General features: G+C 52.6%; 2 protein-coding genes across 2 annotated transcripts in view; both read right to left on the bottom strand.

Moving 5' to 3' along the window:
- Positions 1 to 1,516, bottom strand: part of PCMTD2 (protein-L-isoaspartate (D-aspartate) O-methyltransferase domain containing 2) — a 31,677-nt gene extending 30,161 nt beyond the window's left edge. Inside the window, exon 1 of the mRNA XM_046678977.1 lies at positions 1,425 to 1,516. The gene's annotated coding sequence lies outside the window, so the exon portion shown is untranslated. The remainder of the gene's footprint in view (positions 1 to 1,424) is intronic.
- A 17,057-nt stretch (positions 1,517 to 18,573) lies between these two features.
- The window catches only part of MYT1 (myelin transcription factor 1), a 45,973-nt gene continuing 45,505 nt past the window's right edge, over positions 18,574 to 19,041 (bottom strand). Inside the window, exon 22 of the mRNA XM_046679746.1 lies at positions 18,574 to 18,714. Within this exon, the coding sequence (XP_046535702.1) occupies positions 18,574 to 18,714 (141 nt within the window). The remainder of the gene's footprint in view (positions 18,715 to 19,041) is intronic.

The following is a 19,041-nucleotide window of genomic DNA, read 5'->3' as shown; positions in this document are numbered from 1 at the left end:
AAGTGGAGCGCAGGAACTTAACCACTGACACCGAAGTGGAGCGCAGGAACTTAACCACTATGCCACCAGCTGGCCCCTCAAATCCAATTTTTCAAAGTAATGGCAAATCATTTTTTGGATGTTGCACTTGATCATACTTTGCAAACCTCAATACACCTCGCTATGTGCAGTAGCTGGTCACAGGCCAACAGGACAACCTCCTTCCAAAACTGCCTGCAGGGTGCAGTGAGGAAGACTGCCTCGTGATGACAACTGAGTAGGCTGTGACTGTGGCTGGGTCAACACAGCACGAAGCTGTGACAACGTGGTCACCATTTCAGTCTACACTGGGTTTGTCAGATTGCACGTAGAGGGCCACGTTCCAACCTGGATGTCACTTCTCATGTACAAAGTAATTCATGTGGATGATGAGCTGGGGAGGACTCAAAACCACACCTTCCACAGAATAATGGGAGACCCTGAGACTTATCTTGAAAACCAGAACACTTACAGGAATGCAAAGGGAGTTTTTCAAAATACTTGAAAGGCTGCCATGTATACACTATTCACTGGCCTGATAAAGCCGGACCAGTGGAACACATGTTGGATGCAGATAATTTATATTAAACTCACAGAAAGCTTTCTAACAACTAGAGTTGCAAATACAGACACGTTCTCAGAACCTGGAGCCCCCCAACCCCAGGGATGTCCCAGGCCAGGGATAAGCAGGGGCTAGTCCAAGGGACCTAGGCACCGGCCTCAGGCGCTGAAAGCCGCCGCCTCTGAGGCCCCCTCTCCCTAAGCGTCCCCCCAAAAGCAGAGCTGCAAGCTCTGAGCTGTTTAAAGGAGAATGCCTTCACTAATTCTTGAACGAGTCTACTCACTCCTTTGTCAAAAAGAACAAAGAAAACACACACAGGCACCGCAGCAAAGGGGAAAGGCAGAGATTTAAATGACTTTTTCGAGGCGCAAACATCAACCGCAGGGCCGCATCCTGCGCAAAAGCAAACAAGACACAGACGCCACGCCAGTGCGGCCCCACCGCTTGAGACCCAAGCCCAGCGCTCCGCGCCAGCTCGGGAGGGCCAACTCCTCCTGCACAGCCTGCCGCCCCTGCAAAGGCCCAGGGCAGACGCTGTGAGACCTCGGAACGCGACTCGCTCGGGACCAACTGCAAGTGTTCCCGCTTGGAAAGCCAGGGCTGCAGGTCCCAGGCAGGCAGCGCCCAGGGGGTCGCCCGGCCGGGCGGGCGCGCGGGGAAGACTGGCCTCCCGGGGAGGGAGGACGAGAGGGGGACGAGAGGGGGACGAGAGGGGGACGCCCCCGGGGGGAGGGGGATGCGGGGAGGGAGCGGGGGGAGGGGAGCGGTGAGGGGGGCTCCAGGCGCCAGCGCCGGGCGGGGGTGGCGAGCGGCGCGGGGCACGGGGCGGAAGCGGCGGCTCTACCTCGGGCCGCCCGGCCGCGGCCTGCAGCTCCTCGGCCCCTCGCCGTCTGCGGCCCCCTCGCTGCTCCGACCTCGCCGCCGTAAACACCCGCCGCCCCCACTGCGCCTGCGCGCGCCTTGGCTCGACTGCGCGTGCGCCCCGGCCCGGCCCTTAAAGCGGCAACGGTGCCGCGGATGGGCCCCGCCGGCGCTCCCTGCTCGTGTCGTCCGGGCCTGATCGCTGGCTGCGCTCTGCGGCAATGCGGAGGTCGAGGGCCTGCCGCGGTGAGGATGGTTAGGTCGGCGCCCCTCCGCGAGCCAGGACCCAGCCGTGAGCACGGCAGGCGGGGCCCCTTCTGTGGAAGGGACGTTCCTGGAGGGCCGACGGGTGAGGAGGGTGCGAATGCCCGGGCGATGGACGGTGACGGGCGGCGGTGGCTGGGGGAGCGGAAGGGACGTCCGAGCCGAGATCGGCAGGACACGAAGGAGGCCGGCGTGCCAAGGGAGGGTCGGGTGGCTGCAGGCCAGGGACAGCAGAGTGGCCGGAGCCCCCGCCGGGCCCCGCCTCCCGCGCCTGCACCTGGACAGACCCCTCTCCCTGGGAAACGCGGCTCCGAGAGGCCTCGTCTACACTGTCTCCCGCGAAGTTTCCTGTTGTCCCCCTGATCTGCATAGGGGTCTCCATAACGGACAACTGAAGACATCTCAAGAGACATAAAGACTGGAAAGCTCTTGGTTCATAGGACATTGAGTAGTTAGCCGCAGACCGGTCGTTGCTCAGACCCCACTTAAATCAAAGACTTGAAACTGTTTCCCAGTAACTGTGTCCTGGAAGACAGCTCAAGAATATTTATAAGAATACGAAATGTAACACTCAATACGGTAAAATTCACAATGTTGGGCCTCCCATCTAAAATTGTCAGGCATACAGAGAAGGAGGAAAATATAATTAAAATATATATCTTTATAAAATAAATATAAAGAGGAGAAAAGTCAATCAGTTGAAACTGAGGAACCAGCCCCCCTACACCCTAGGAGGTCCTCTTTCAGGAAACCCTGGGCAACCAAGATGACTGAGGGCCTGAGTGACCGTGCCTCCAGTCTCCCGTGTGGTAATTCCTGCCCTTATGATTCAAGTTTGCCAATAATGAGTGACCCCATGAAACCCCAGACACCCCATCCTCAGACCTCAGTTCTCTCCCCACACACCCCTCCCCCAGTGACCTCACTGTGTGGCCCTTGGACTTGCCAGTAGTAAATCTTGTTCCTCAGAGTTCCCTCATGGTTTTAGCTGAAGTGCATCCTACGATCATAATAAGAACCACAAGGGACAGCCCAGCCGCAATATTGGCCCCGGTAGTGGGGTGGGAGGGAATGTCTGTGGGGCTCACTACCAGTAATACAGGCCCAGAAAAGCACCTCAGGCATTCCCAGCCTAGAGCATCACCATCGATAGAGGAAATTACAAATCCAAACAAAGAGTAAATTAAATCCAAAGTGAGCAGAAGAAAAGAAGTAATTAAAAAGTAGAGCAGAAAGCAATGAAACTGAAAACAAGAAATCAGTCGGGGAAATTAATGAAACCAACAGCTAGTTTCCTGAAAAGGATGATAAAATTGATAAACCTCTAGCCCTAGTACCAAAACAGACAAAAACATTACAAGAAAGAGAAAGTATAAACCAGTATCACTCATGAACATAGATGCAAAAATCCTCAACAAAATATTAGCAAGTTGAATCCAACAATATATAAAAAGAATTACATACCACGATCAAGTGGGATTTACTCCAGGCACGCAAGGCTGGTTGAACATTCAAAAATCAATCAATGTAATCCATCACATCTACAGGCTAAAGAAATAAAATCATATGATCTTATCAACAGATAAAAAAAGAAAGCATTTGACAAAACCCAGCTCCTATTCATTATGAAAACTCTCAGCAAACTAGGAATAGAGGGGAACTTTTTCAACTTGATAAGGAACATCTACAAAAAGCCCACAGCTAACATCATACTTAATGTTGAGAAACTATATACTTTCCCATAAGATCAGGAGTAAAGCAAGGATGTTTTCTCTCACCACTTCTTTTCAACATTGTACTAGAAGATCTAGCTAATCCAATAAGACATGAAAAGGGGTGGAGGGGTATACAGAATGAAAGGAAGAAATAAAACTGTCTTTGTTCACAGCTAACAAGATTGTCTATGTAGAATATACCCAAAAATCTATTAAAAAAATAAATAAAACTCTGGAACTAATAAGCAATTTTATCAAGAAGTCAAAGAAGATCTAATTAAATTGACAGATATTGCCAACTTTGTCTGTAGATTCAATGCAATTCCAATCAAAATCCTAGCAAGTTATTTTGTGGGTATCAACAAACTGATTCTAAAGTTTATATGAAAAGGCAAAAGACCCAGAAAAGCCAACACAATACTGAAGCAGAAGAACAAGGTTGGAGGACTGACACTACCTGGTTTCAAGACACTATAAAGTTACAGTAATCAAGACAGTGTGGTATTGGTGAAAGACAGAGCAATGGAACAAAATAGAGAGCCCAGAAATAGACCCAGACAAATATAGGCAACTGTTCTTATGCAAAGGAGCAAATGAATTCAATGGAGAAAGGATAGTCTTTTCAACAAATGGTACTAGAACAACTGGACACCCACATGCACAAAAATGAATCTAGACATGAACCTCTCCATTTTCACATAAAAGTTCTAGAAGGTAACACAGAAGAAAATCTAGGTGACGTTTGACTTGGCAATGAAGTTTTACATACAACATCTAACACATGATTCATTAAAGAAAAAACCAGTAAGGTGGATTTCATTAAACCTAAATTTTTCTGTCTTTAAAAGACACTGTCAAGAGAATGAAAAAACCAGCCACAGACTGAGAGAAAATATTCTCAAAACACTTATCTGATAAAAGACTTGTATTCAAAATATACAAAGAACGCTTAAAACTCAACAATAAAAAAAACAAACAACCCAATTAAAAAATGAGCCAATGTCCTGAACAGGTGCCTCAGCAAGAAGACATACAGATAGCTCATAAGCACACGAAAGGATGCTCAGCATCCTCTGTCGTCAGGGAAATGGCGAATAAAACAGCAATGAGAGACCATTCACACCCATTAGAATGGCCAAAATCCAGAACAGTGACACCAAATGCTGGTGAGAATGTTGAGCAACAGCAGCTCTCCTTCGTTGCTGGTGGGAATGCAAAATGGTGCAGCCACTCTGGAAGACTGTTTGGTGGTTTCTTACAAAACTAAACAGATTCTTACCATACGATCTGGCAATTGCACAACTTGGTATTTACCCAAATGAGGTGAAAACTACGTCCACACAAAAACCTGCACACGAAAGTTTATAGAAGCTTTATTCATAATTGCCAAAAATCAGAAGCAGTCACACTGTCCTTTAATAGAAGAATAGGTACACAAACTGTGGTACATTCACAGAATGGACTATAAATCAGATAAAAAGAATTGAGCTATCAAACCTTGAAAAGACATGAAGGAACCTTACATGCTTATTGGTAAATGAAAGAAACCAGTCTGAAAAGGCTATACATACTGTATGATTCTAACAATATGACATTTCGGGAAAGGCAAAATTGTAGAAATGGTAAAAAGATCAGTGGTTGCCAGGGATGGGAGTAGGGGAAAGAGAGGGATAAGTAAGTGGGGCACGGAAGCCTTTTAGGGCAGTGAAGCTGTGATGGTGGATGTGTGTCATATGCATTGTCAAAACCTACAGAATGTACAACATCAAGAGGGAACCCTAATGCAAACTATGGACTTTAATTAATAACATATCAACATTGCTACATCAGTTGTAACAATGTACCACACTAATACAAGATGTTAATAACGGGAAGCTTGTGCTGGGGAGGTAGAGGGAACTCTGCACTATCTCCTCGATTTTTCTATAAACCTAAAACTGCTCTCAAAATAAAGTCTACTAATTTTTTAAAAATTGAAATAGTTGTTTCAGACATACAAAAGCGGAAAGAAGCAACATATCCACACGAGGAAGGTTTCATGCAGAAAGTAAATGATACCAAACAGAAATATGCAAAATTGAAGATCTATACAAAATTGAAGAGCTCTGGAAATGATACCTACATGGGTGAATACATAAGATTGTTTCCTTAGGATGCCTCAGTCCCAGCTGAGGACACCTCTTCTTTCTCTATTTCCTGCAGTTTTGTCTGACTGTTTTTACTATTGGCAAGTATGCTTTTGTAATTACAATAATTAAAATATGTTTTATCCTCTAGGAGTTTTACACAAAGCATCCTGTTTTTAAGGAGGGGCTCATTTCTAAACACCAGACCTTGGTCAGGGAGCTGAGTCAGGGCTACAGATCAAGGGACTCACATGGCTAGAGGAAGCAGAGTTAGAAAAACAAGCCCTGATGGGTGATATGCCAGGGGCTCTTCCCTCTGTGTCAAGCGGAAGGCGCCACCTGAAGCCCTCCTGACTCCGCTTTGCAGAGGAACTGGGAGAGTGAGTGGACGGGAGTCCCCAGGCAGCTGCTCCCCATCCTCAGCCCTCTTCCCTGCCAGCCCTTTCTGACATCTCGTCCAGTGGAAGGGCGAAGGCCTCACATCCACTCTTGGTGCCCTGTGCCTCCAAGTGAGATTTTTGCCCACAGATGCATCGAACACCACGTCGGGGGTTGGGACAAGGAGGGGACAGCATCCCAAATGAATGGTGTTACAACTGGACCTTCTCTCCTGCCTCTGGCCAGTCTGTGAAACAAGCCAGGAGGGGTCACACCCCAGTGGCTGGGCCGGCAATGACGAGATGCAAGATTTACCACAAGGCGTCGCTGCTGCACAGCTGTCATGTTAGGAGGATCCAAACTAGGTCCTCCAAAAAGAGAAAGAAAAATATAGGTCTTCCTCATTTTAAGCCATTTGTAAATGGAGAATGGAATTAAACGCAGTTTTCGGACATGCATCAAGGTGTCTATGCCATCCATGCTATACAGGTGACTGCAGTTTGATGTTGATCTGAAAATATTGGTGAATTCAAACATATTTATCTACGTAAAATGATTGGGAAGGGATTCTTAAAAATAATTTCTCGGGGCCGGCTCCGTGGCCGAGTGGTTAAGTTCGCGTGCTCCGCTGCGGCGGCCCAGGGTTGGGATCCTGGGCACAGACATGGCACCGCTCGTCAGGCCACTTTGAGGAGGGGTCCCACATCCCACAACTAGAAGGACCTGCAACTAAGATATACAACTATGTATGGGGGGGGGGCGGGGGGTGGTGGGGGGGGGGGCAATCCTTAAAAAAAAAAAAAAAGGAAGATTGGCAACAGTTGTTAGCCTAGGTGCCAATCTTTAAAAAAAAAAAAAAATTCTCATCTTAAAACAAACCACCTTCATAAAAAGTTAGCAAGGCATGGGCACAGAGAAGAGGTCTGCAGCGGTCACTTTCATATGTCCCCTTGGTAGGCCATGGGGCCCAGATGTTTGGTCAGACACCGGTTTAGATGTTGCTGTGAGGGTATTTCGTAGATATGATTAACATTTAAATCAGAAAACTTTGAGTAAAGCAAATTACCCTCCATAATGTGGATGGGCCTCATCCAAGCAATTGAAGCCCTAAGGACAAAGATTGAGATTCCCCCGGGAAGAAGGAATTCTCCTCTAAGTGGCCTTTGGATGTGAGACTGCGATATCAATCCTTCTGGGCCTCCAGCCTGCCAGCCTGTCCTGCAGGTTTCAGACTCAGCCCCTACAATCACATGAGCCAATTCCTTAAAAAATCAAAATCATCGTCTCTCTCTCCATATATATATGTATATATCGCCTATTGGTTCTGTTTCTCTGGAGAACCCTAATAGAGGGTCCTTACAAAGAAGTGGTGTCAGACTAGGGTCCAAGGGTGTGTCCACAGGATGCCTAGGGTGGAAGTGCCCTGAGGAGCTGACATCCACATTTTCGAGGATCTGGGTCCCAGGGTTCAAAGGTCTCCATCCCCTTCGCCAGCCCCTCAGCTGCTCCTCACTATCTCTTGTGACTTGTGAGAGGAAAAGCTTGAAGGAAGAGCATGAGTAGGTAGCAGCCTAGGAGAAGTGGGGCCAGTCCAGGAAGAGAAAATTCCAGAACTTCTGACTGCAGCTCTCAGTGGACCAGACCAGTTGCTAGTGGAGATGGCAGCAGCAGATGTAGTCACTCCACAGCCACCAGGTGGATGGCAGCTGGACTTGTGGGTGCAGACAGGAGGGACCTGGGTGGCATCTCTAAGCCCAGGGCTTAGCAGGCAGCAGTGGTCAGTCATCAGGCGGCTGGCAGCCCACCAGGGGCAGATCTTGGAGCCAGGAGTGTTGGCTGATGCAAAAGGGGAGGGGCAGGGAAGCGGAGGAGGGGTCGTGGCTGTCCTCAGTGTGTCAGGGGTGGTGCATGGCCTGGGCCCACAGTGAGACCCTGCAGCCTGGCTTTATGTGGCCAGCAGGGCATCAGGCACAGGAAGAGGCACCCAGTTGCCGGGTCTCTGGAGAGGCCAGCTCCAAGTTGGCTCCCCTGGGGTGGCCCAGTGCTGGGATGTGGTATAGAGGCCCCTGACCTGTCCCAGCACCCACCCAGACATCTCCAGGGACCCCAGGCCAGGCCTGGGCTCGCCCCACTCTCCTTCTCTCCCCTCGTTAGCAGCAGGCTCTGTGGACCATTTGTAAAGAAGGAAAATGAGGCACAGAGGCTAGAAGTGATCTGCTCAAGGTTCCCAGGTATAAGATGGGCCCAGACTCAAACCCAGAGAGCTGCCACCTGTGCTACTGTGTTAGAAACCAGAGCCGCCACGAGGGGGATCTCCCAGCACCCCTCACTCATGCCTGCGTGCTGTCCCTCAGACACACTTGCTGAGCCCTCCCCCAACCCTGCAGATCCCCCCATTTCCTACAGAGCATGCGTCTTATGCTTGGCTGACTCTCCCCACAGGGTCTCCAAGGCTCTGTACTTGGCTAGCGAGGGGGGACCCTCTGACAGGAATGGTCCCTCTGGGCCTGACCATAGGTGCTGGGCATCTCCCTGAGGCCACACCAATTCTGACCCTCATTCTTGGCCAAAGCAGCGCAGGGGCTCCATGCAACATTCTATTTAAAGGATCTAAGGGCTTGAACAACGCTTGAAGGTCACCAGTCCTGGCGTAGGGCTCCAGCACACTTGGAGCAGCGTCCACCCTTCCTCCCGCACCCTGGCACCCAGGGCACAGCAAGACTATTGAAAGCTGCCCCCAGGGCACTTCCAGCATGATTGGGGAGTGTGGATGGCATGTAGGGCAGAGTTCTGGGGGCAGGGGGTGGGCCTTGAGGCCTGGAGGAAACCACCACCATCATGACCGCCTCCCACTGAGGCCTCCAAGGCAGCTCCCCAGGGATCCTGAGCTGGTGGGGACTGGAGCGTCCAGATATTTCAGAATCACCTGGTCCCCACCACAGTGAATGCACGTGTCTCGGTGTTTCTTCATGTGCCCGTGTTCTCATATGCCCCCTGCATTACAACTCAGAGAGTCAGCTTGCCAAGGGCCTCGTGGATGCAAACCGGGGTCCTTGGCCCATGGCCACTCTGAGTGTTTCATTCACAGGACACTTAGGGCCTGTGAGATAGGAAGTTTGTCCACTGTACTCAAGAATGTGAGGAGGGCTATGAACCAGGAAAAAAGCCCACCTCTGCACATGCACACGTAATCTCACAAACAATTTCAGAGGGTTCCAGACTCCAAAAAGGCCCCCACAGGCTCAGCACTGCAAGAAGGAAGTGTGCCTGGGCTCTGTCTCGTGGTGATCCCAGACCTGCTTCCAGGTCCTCCATCAGACGGGAATTCAGTGGGAATCATGCAGAACAGCTTCCCCACGCGGAACAGCCCCCTCACGTGAAACAGCCCCCCCCCCCACCAGGGTCAGCTTGTGGGCTGGGGCCAGGCAGCAGTTGCATCCTCTGGGAACAGCACAAGTGTGGAGGGGCCCTGCAAGGAGAGTACAAGTGTGGTGGTGGATCCGGAATGATCAGCAGTGTCCTGGAGGACATGGTCCCTTTGCAAGGACACTTACTCCCTTCTGCTTCCGACTGAGAATGTGTGCCTCAGAAGAAACTGTCTTCAGGAGTCTGGAAAAGGGATCTTGGAAAAGCCTGACCATCCTGTGGGAACCCCTGGCCGGCTCTGGCGACAGTGAATCCTCACCAGGCACCCACTGGAGAGATGCCTGTGGGGGCCGGGCTGGCTCTCAGGGCCCTCCTGCTCACAAGGCCACTCTCCAACGGGTGGTCTGGCCTGCCCAGCACCCACCCCCACCCTCAGCTCACGATGAAGGTGAAGCCTGCCCAGAAAGATCCAGAAGGAGAACAATATGTGGCTTGTGGCTGGTCCGCCCTCTTCCTGTCGGAGGGTGTGGGCAGCACAGACCTGGAAGCCAGACCAAGGAGAAGCATGCCTTTTGGGTCTGTGGGCTGCAGACCCCTGCATTTGGTGGGGCCTTCAGTTGCTTACAACACCCTCTTTGTCTTGGGGACGCAGAGGCCAGCTCCAGCCTGGCTCCTCCCACATTGCCAAGTGGGGCGTCCAGCACCTCAGGCGACACTGCAGACACCCTGGTCTGTTGTCAGCCTTCTCTTCTCAATCTGGAAGAAAGGGCCCAGGCTGCATTAGCTCAAGGTGAAGGGAGACAAGTACTTTCTCCTTGTAGCTGCTTCTTTACATCTTAAATTAATGTTATTTACAACCGGAAGCCACTGATTGCTTTTCTCTCAGGGGCTCAGCACCCTCGAAGGAGGAACCAGGAGGTGGGTGCTGGGTCCGGAGTTCACCATGGGGCTGCACATCAGGAAGGGTTGGCTGAGAGTCTCGCTCAAGGCCCCAAGCAGGTCTGGGGGCTTCACAGCTCTTGTGGCTCCTGCCAGACTTGGCTCCCACCCGTGGGCTGCATCCGGCCAAGATAACCTCATCATCACTCTGGGGCTACTTCTCAGGCACCTCTGTCCCCACCCACACCAGGGTCTGAGGCTGGATGACCTCTGCCCCACTAACAACGGCTCTCAGCACAACCTACAGCCCTGTCAGGAGCAGCTGTCGCTGGTAGGGGATGTACACCTGGGTGGCAGTAACAGCCTTGGTAACTATCCACAGACCTAGCCTGCCCTGCATGAGGCCAGCAGACCATAGACCTGGCTGCACAGGGTGAATGGACTCATTCTGGAAAGGTTCAAGGCCCTGTCCCTCACCCACCAGGCAGCAGAGCCTCACGTGAACACCCTTCTGTCGCAAGAGCCAGGACCCCAAGCCAGGCTGAGGCCCCTCCCAGAAGGCCTCAGCACTCTGCAGCAAGGTTCCTGGTGTGCTGGGTGGACGGAAGAGGACCAGGCAGCCCAGCCCCGCGGATGAGGCGAGGAGGGGCCCCTGCAGCAACACAGTACACAGGGAAGGTGGATGGTGGGAAGGTTCCAAGTTAGAGGGCAGTGTGGCCCCTTGGCCCACCAGTGTCAGCCTTGGGGACCCCACGCTGATGAACCTCCCCAAGGACTTGACTCTTACGGGGTTGGGGTGCCCTTCCCACCCACACCTGCCCACTGCCATGTTTATACAGAGAAATTCCCACACGTGTGGTCACTCAGCACTTGCTCCCAGGAGGGGTTCACATGTGGAGCCGCCTGCACACCCATCCACCTGAGGGCCTTTGCCAGAGACGCCCTCACTGGCCAGTCCCACCTCACACTACACACCTGCAGGCTCTTTTCCCCAGAACTCCAGTTGCTCCTGCTGCAGCCCAGGCTCCATGCAGTCCACAGAGAGCCAGATGCAGGCCCCACTTGTAGCCCCCAGCAGCACATGCCACAGGCCTGGGGACACATCCTGCTCTTCCCAAATCACAGCCTGTCCCCTGCGCCCTGTTCCTGCTCAGTGCAGCCATCCTCTCCCCACTCTGGCCTGACAGTGGGGGCACTCTGCTCAGCCCCACCTGCGGGGGTGGGGCAGAGGAGTGCTGGAGAGTCTGCGTCAGTCTCACAGAGACTCCAAGGTCTCTAGCCAGTCCCACCTGCCCTGGGGAATGGTCAGAGCACCCAAGGAGACGATGGCGTCTGCCTGGCCAACTCTCCCCAGACTGAGGCAGTGGGGCAGGACATGTGTCTCTGTGCTGTGCTGGGGTGGGTCCTTCCTGGAGTCTTCTGCATCCCGCTGGCCTGGGAACCATGGCAGCTTGCTCTCCTCTGGCTCCTTGATGCCTGCTAGAGTCCAGCTGTGCTGGCAGCCCCTCCTCTTCCAGAGGGAGGCAGACCACAGGGCCAGAGGCCTGGGGGCAAATCCTGCTACATAGCCAACCCTCTGTGTGACCCCCAAGCAGCCTCCTGGGCCTCAGCCTCCCCATCTGTATAATGGAGACAACCCTGGTGCCCGCGCCACAGTGGGTGAGGGGTTGGAGGAGCCTTTGCGAGACCCAAGGGCTCAGGGTCACTCACGAACCACCCGTCATTATTCGTCCCCTCTGCCTGTCAGGGCAAGCCAAGGAGGCCTTATGCGGGGTGACTCAGCTGTGACTGAGCACTTCCTGGTTTGGTGCCTGAAAGTGTCTCAAATTATCAACCTCTATTTGAGGGTCTCAGGCAGTGGCTCTGGGGGGTGTGGTGTGGGACTTGCAAACGCTTTTGTTTGGTCTTCACAACACACCAGTGGGCCTTAGGTAGACTCCTCACCATCTTTAGCCATATACAGTACCGGGTTTCTCCTCTGCTGTTTTGATGACCTCTACAAAGAAAGCCATGACAGAATTCAAGACAAGGAAAACGTTTTTAACAGTGTGTGAAAAAACAGGCAGAAGTGTGTGTAACTTGGCAGAAGGTACCCTATGAGCAGAGATAGTGGGCCCAGGGAGGGGTGTCCGTGGGCAGGGTGCTGGGCAAGAGGCCGCGTTTTCTTCCTCGACCTCCTGCTGGGGGCTCCCCAGCACCCCCCACCAGGCCCCTGGTTCTGTAGGTGGTGTGTGCTCAGGGACAGCCCAGGGCTGAAACTGTCCAACCTCCTCCCACTTTGAGGGGCTCCAGATATGCCCCCCAAGACCTATACTGGCTCAAGATGCTGCGAGGGCTGTGGCCAGCCCTCAGGAGCCAGAACTAGTCCAAGAAGACACCTCAGTTAATGGTAAGGAGTCACCATGTCCACACGGGCCCCCTTGGTGTTCAGGGCATGGCTGGTGCCATCTTACATGCATCCCTGCACAGCCCCACGTGACCCAAATAACCATCTGTTCTTCCTCCCTATCATACGCTGCTCTTGTTGGGGCAGCACCCACAGCAGCCCCGTCTGGGCGCACACCAGGCTGGCGTTCCACGGTGGCACTCACATCTGCCTGGAACAGCAGGCAATTGTTGCCCCTCTCGGTGGCTCGCACACAGCCATGAGCCCTTCAGCAGGGTGAGTCAGGATAGGGGGCTGACGAGGGTCTGTGCCTGGCTGGGCCCAGGGGAGTCAGGCTGGGAGCAGCCAGTGGGCTGTTGTGGTTACTTGGGTACATGTCCTGTGGCCTGTGGGACGTCCATGTGGAGACCCAGAAGGTGCTAGAACTTGGAAAGGCAGGCTTGGGGAATGGTGTGGGAATTCTCTGTGCACAGCAGACAGGAGCTGTGGGAACGATGAGGAAGGGAAGGAGAGAGCCCAAGACGTGGGCTGGGGCAGCCTCTGAGAAGCATGCAAGGGGACAGTACCCATAGGAGCAGGGGCAGGGTAGGCAGAGACCAGGAAGGGGCTGGGGGAGATGACTGGTGTGCACAGGCAGGTGGGAGGAAGGCTGAGGGGGGAGGGAGCCATAGAAAGTGCTAGAAAAGGAGAGGCCTGACCACTGTAGACACTGAGAGGAAAGGGAGAGGCAAGCACAGTGGGGACCGGGGCAGGGAGGTGGGACTGGGTGCAGTGAGGGCAGCGGGTGGCTCTCTCAAGGGCCAGCTGCCCAGCATTGGTGGGACGCCCCCAATCATGGATCACCTGGGCCTGTGGATAAACTACCCCTGTGTTTTAACCTGATTGGCACTTTGCTGAGGTGGGTACTGGGGTTCTCTTGGAGAAACCAACTTTCCACCTCCTTGTTTTGAGGAAGAGCAAAGAGAAAGGAAGTGCTTGTAACACCCGGGAGATTTGCTGATCTGTGCTGCAAGGTTGAAATCAGCTGGGAGGAAACCATTCACACTGTAGCTGTAACAGCTTCTATGGGGCCAATAGCTTTAGGGGGTGTGGTGGTTAACGAGAGAAAGTAGCAACTGCACTTGAGGCTCCACTTAATCATGAGGTCACATCAACACAACACTGAGTCAGCTTCCCATTTTCACATGGTCAGGTGCTCATCTACTTGGGGTGTTACCTGTGCATCTAGGTAAGGAGGGCAGGTGTACACACCTACCTACCTTGACACCTTCTGAAAACCTGGCTAAAGTGAGAGCCTTTAGGGTGTAAATTGGCAGGGATGGGGAGATTGAAGAAGAGACAACAATGCAACTTAGAAGCCAGAAAACACACAGATGTGCAGTGAAGGCCTCAGCAGACCCCAAACTTGACTGCTAGCCAGAGTGTGGGAAGCTCAGAACCAAGGCAGTCCACACCCCAGAATCCCCAGGAACTGGCAGACTCAGATTCTGCTGGAGATGGGAGAAGGGGCCTGAAACAAGGTGGACAGTGTGTTTCAGAAGCTAGAAGACCCCCAGACTCCTGCCCTGACTCTAATGCTCCCTTCCCTCTGGTTGCAGCCTTGAGTTTTATTCTCTGGAGAGTGTAGAAGAAGGGTCTTCAGGCTGGGAGTGAAGGCCTAGCTGCAGTCAGGGTTCTCACACCAAAAATAAGCCCTACAATGCCAAGACCCTCCTCCCCCAGCCACCAGGAGGCTGTTGACTGAGGCAGACCCTCCACGCAGGAGGTGGGAGGCTCTTCCTGGGGGAGAACAGCTAATGTCATCATCAAACTGTGGGACTGTGCAGCCTTCTGGCATCACCGGAACAACCACATGCTGTACCTTCTCAAAGCTGGAGGGGCTGCTGTGCATCCCTCTGCACACAACACTCATGATCACCAGCTGGTGAGTGCAGAGCCACATTTGAGCCCAGGTCTGCTGATCCCATAGTAGACAAACCCTCAGAAGCCAGGATGTCATGGTGGATGGGACCCAGTGCTCCTGTTGGAAAGATTCTGAGGACATGGAGCCCCGAGGCCAGGCTCCTTATTACTTCCCAGAATTCTGGAGTCAGGGAACGGTTTGGAAAACCTAAAAGTCCCATAGGATAAAAACAGCCTCCTTAGTGCTTGTGCTTCTTCAACATCAGGGGTCCTCCACACCAGTGTTCTGTGTCCATGCTGTTCCTTCTCCAGGAACTCCCTTCCCCTCTGTTCCACCATCCACATCCCAAACAGTGCCTCCCTGAAAGGTCTTCTAAGGCTCCATAGCAGGTCACTCTCTGCAGGGAGCACTGCCCACGCTCCAGGGGTGTGCCCTTGGTGCCTTGGGCCTGAGCAGCTGCTGAGGGCAAGACCAAGTCCCTCCGGGCTGAAGCCCATGCCCAGGGCCCAGCAGGGACTCAGTTGGAATCGACCTGTGGCCCACAGCTGCTCTCCTCCATTGCCCACCAGTCCACCAACCAGGAGCAGAGGTCTCTGCTGAGATACAGCTCATGGAGGGAGCCCCTTTCCCCACTTCCAAAGCCCCTCCATTCCCCTCACCCGCACACCCACCTGCAGCTTGACACTGACCTCTGGGGCCGTCTTCCCACCCATGCAGCTTTCGTGGCTCTTTAGACCAACCAGCAGTTCCACAGAGCCACAGCCAGCAACTGTCATCAGCTCCCTGCAGAGCTCGCTGACGAATACACAGAACCGAAGACCAGCCCCCGCAAGCACATGAGCACCTAGCTGACGGCCTTTGCAAGCATCAGTGCTTCTCCGCGCTGCTGCTCCTAGGAAGCGTCTGGAGGCCTGACAATGTGTCCTGAGGCCGTGCCCATGTGGCCTAGAAGAGGCTCTAGCTCATCAGCATGGGTGGGCCAGCCCCCTGAAGTGCAGTGTCTCAGTGTCAGGAAGGACGACAGGCTGGATGAAACTTCAGAAGGGAAGGGGGCAAAGATCACCAGGAGAGGGTGGAGGCAGGACTAAGGGATACCATGGGGATGTCTCACATGGGGATAGACGTGGCAATTTACTCCATGGCATCTCCTTCCTTCGCAGTCCTGGCCTATGCTGGTCACCTGCCACCAGGCAGCCAGGGCAGGGGCCTCAGGCAGCTCTCGCTCCACTCCCAGCCCCCAGCTGCCTAGCCAACTCTCATGCCCCCTGAATGATGTCATCTCAGCTAGCACAGGGGACACTTCAAAATCGATCCTGCTCACACCTTAGCATCTGTGTGCTGACATGAATGGGCACAACCCAGGCCACTGGTCCCCCCACCCCCAATGAGGCCTCAGCAAAGGGGACCCCCAGGAGTCCTTCTTCAAGGCTGAACAGGTTCTGCATGACAGGCTCATGTATGCTGCCACCGGCTCTGGTCCCCAAAGCTAGCAGCTGGAGCCCTCCAGACACACCAAAAGCCCCCCGGTGTCCTCGACCCTGTCTGACTTGAACAAGAGTTGGAAATGAGGCCCAAATTTTTTTAAGAATTGTCCTTTGTTCACATGTCAGATAGGAGTTCCAGGTTGGTCTCCAGGGCCAGATTTCCAGGGAAGTCAAAATGTGTTGACAGTTCAGGTTGAATGTGACTAGAAGCCTCAAGCCTAACTCTCACCCTGGGAGAGCTAGAGTTCCAGCTGACACAAAAGTGTGGAAATGTGAGGTGCCACTGCAAGACCAAAAAGCCAAGCACACTAGCTTAAGCAAAAAACAAAAACAAAAAAGGAATTTGTTATTGTCTCACATAACTGGGAAGTGCAAGGGTGGATGGCCTTCAGGTATAGCTGAATCCAGCTACTCTGAAAAGGTCATCAGAGAGCTCGTTCTTCTTCCTCACCCCACCTCCACCTTTCTCTCTCCATTTCTCAGTTCTGCTTCCTTCCAGAATGTCTGAACTCTCTCTTACTGCAGATGGCTCTGTCCTCGTGTCCAGAGGTAGCCTGGGGCAGTCCCTATTCCATACCCCCTACTCTAACAACCCAGCAGAAAGACTTCTTCTTCCTGACCCTAAGAGAAAACCAATTTGTACGTGCCCAGTCATGTGAGAGGGGGCAGGGCACAATGACTTAGACCCTCCAGAACCACACTTTGGGGGAGTGTAATTCTACAAAGGCAATGTGGGCTCCACACGTGGGATCAGGGAGAGACCTGAGAGGGAAGAACCTGCCCACCCACCGGCTCCCCAGGACAGAAGCGAGGGCTGTACCACAGAGGGCTCCTCAGAGCTCTCACAACAGACACGGCTCCCACTCACAGTCAGAGTGGACTTTTATTAGGAAATCACCCTGCAAACACACCGAGAAGTGCTGTGCTGTGGGTTCAACGCGTTTCCTGAGGAAGGAGGGTCACAGTATCGGAGCTGTCAGGGGACAGGGAGCCTGCGAGTGGCCACGCTCGGCGCTGCCTGTGGCCAGCACTCCCTCACAGCAACATGACTCAGCCATCACAAGCCGGCACACAGACGCGACACGAGAAACACGCCAGCACACACATCTGCGCTACACTTAAATAAACAATAAATACAGAATTCCATTTGCTGTCGTCCGTGCCAAAAACAGAAGGAAGCAAAAGGGATACAGAAAACCAAAAAATCTTTCTTTCCATTGGACCAAGGGACAAATATCCCCAAATTATCAAAATTCCTCAGTTACAAAATACTTTTTAAAAACTCCATTATTAAAAGAATAAATAACAAAATATATAAAAAATATCGGTTGCATCAAAATTATAACTAGAAGTTATAGCAAGGTTTTTTGTGTGTGGCCTATCTCATAGTCAAATAGTTAATTTTGCTTTGATTTCATTTATTTTCCTCTCATGGTGTCCTGGTATGGGGTCTAGTTGAAATAGTATAAAATTAATAAATAAAAATGTTAAATAAATAGCAAAATAACAAACGTTAACATAAGAGGTTGTGAATATAAATACTTACATCTTGACAAAATTAAATAATTTACAGAATAAACTAACTACTTTTTTATTTCTTCCAGGAAGTGCAATTTCTCTACTTTTAAATACTAACTTGGAATTGCAGTCACAATCGATTTGGACTCTATTTACATGTTAGGAACATTGTGTTTTTAACACATTAAATTAAAATTTACTTTTTTTCACATCTTGAATGGATCTAAAAAGAAGTGAAACCTTGATGGTCTCTAATTAGGAATTTATCCCCTGCTCTCACTAACGCTGTCCCCACCTTGGTCAAGCTCAGCCATGACCCAGGTAATTCGGCAGTGACAGGTCATGCGCCTGGGTGGACGCACAGAGAGCCAGACCGGGTCTAAAGGCCACAGCCCCAAGAGGGAGCATGGCCCCACACTGCGCATGTCTGTGCAGGCATGGGCGCCAGCCACCCCCAGACATGAGTGCCTTACTGTGGAACCAGCAGCTGGCTTTCAGGGGCATCCCAGATTAGATTCCTGGGGCTGACAGTGGGCTGCAGGCCTGCCCCTACCTTACCCTCGGGAACAGGGCTTTGATCCGTCCTTAACACAAAACTGAATTAAATGAAAACAGAAAACACACTTGCCACATTAGCCTCACCGAGCAGACGCACACCCCGGGGCACGTGCTCCAGGCTGACACCGTCACACGCACCACCAGCCCAGCGCCCACGGCTACCCTCCCAGCCTGACAGACAAAGGAATACTGTGGTTGCAAACTCCGAAACTTCCCTGAGAACCTTGTCCATGAGCTTCCACTGGAGACTTCGAGCTGCTCTTCAGATTTCTTTCAGAAAACAAAAATAAATCACTTTGTAATACTTCATGCCCCACCCTGCCCTTGAGTGGGGAGGCTGCGGCCTCTGGCCTGGCAAGCACATTGTATCCAGGGAGACACTGATTTCCTGGCACCCCTTTGGATAAACCCGCCCGAGGCTGCCGGGGTTGCCAGCCAGAAGTCGCTGTGAGCTGGGAATCTCCACTGGGAGGGCAGGAGAGGGAGGTAAACAGTGGAGCCAAGCTGGGGTGCCCAGCACCCGGGATCAGCAGGGCAGCTCCTCGAGCAGGAGGCCTAGACCTGGATGCCCCTCACGGCCTGCTTGATGCTCTCCAGGAGGTCCTTGTTCGCGGGGTTCTGGTAGCATTCCTGGTTGGAGTACATGTCGGTGAGGGTGCTTACATAGGCGTCGAAATTCTGTTCACATATTGGCTCCTGGAGAACAGAACCAGTTTAGCAAGCCCCATCCATGCAGGGGGCCCCACGGTTTTCAGAAGCAATGGAATCGGTGGGGGAGTATCAAACGCATCTCCTCATACCACCTGAGCAAGCCCCCAGCCACCAAGGACTGCACTGGCTGCCCCACCTTGGGCTGAAACAACTCTGAGCATTTTGCTGCAGATTCATAGGCTACTCAGGCGGGCTGGAGCCACCATGGCCAGCAGCAGAACACCTGGGTCAGGGCCCTCCCGTCAGGGCCCCAGAGGCAGAGGGGCGCCCTTCCCTCCTTGCCCCCCCAGAGTACTGGGGGACAGCCGCCAG

The sequence above is a fragment of the Equus quagga genome, chromosome 12 (assembly GCF_021613505.1).
Source record: "Equus quagga isolate Etosha38 chromosome 12, UCLA_HA_Equagga_1.0, whole genome shotgun sequence".
In the NCBI taxonomy this organism is placed as follows: domain Eukaryota; kingdom Metazoa; phylum Chordata; class Mammalia; order Perissodactyla; family Equidae; genus Equus; species Equus quagga.
The sequence above is the reverse complement of the archived record's forward strand: the minus strand, read 5'-3'. Positions and strand labels throughout refer to the sequence as shown.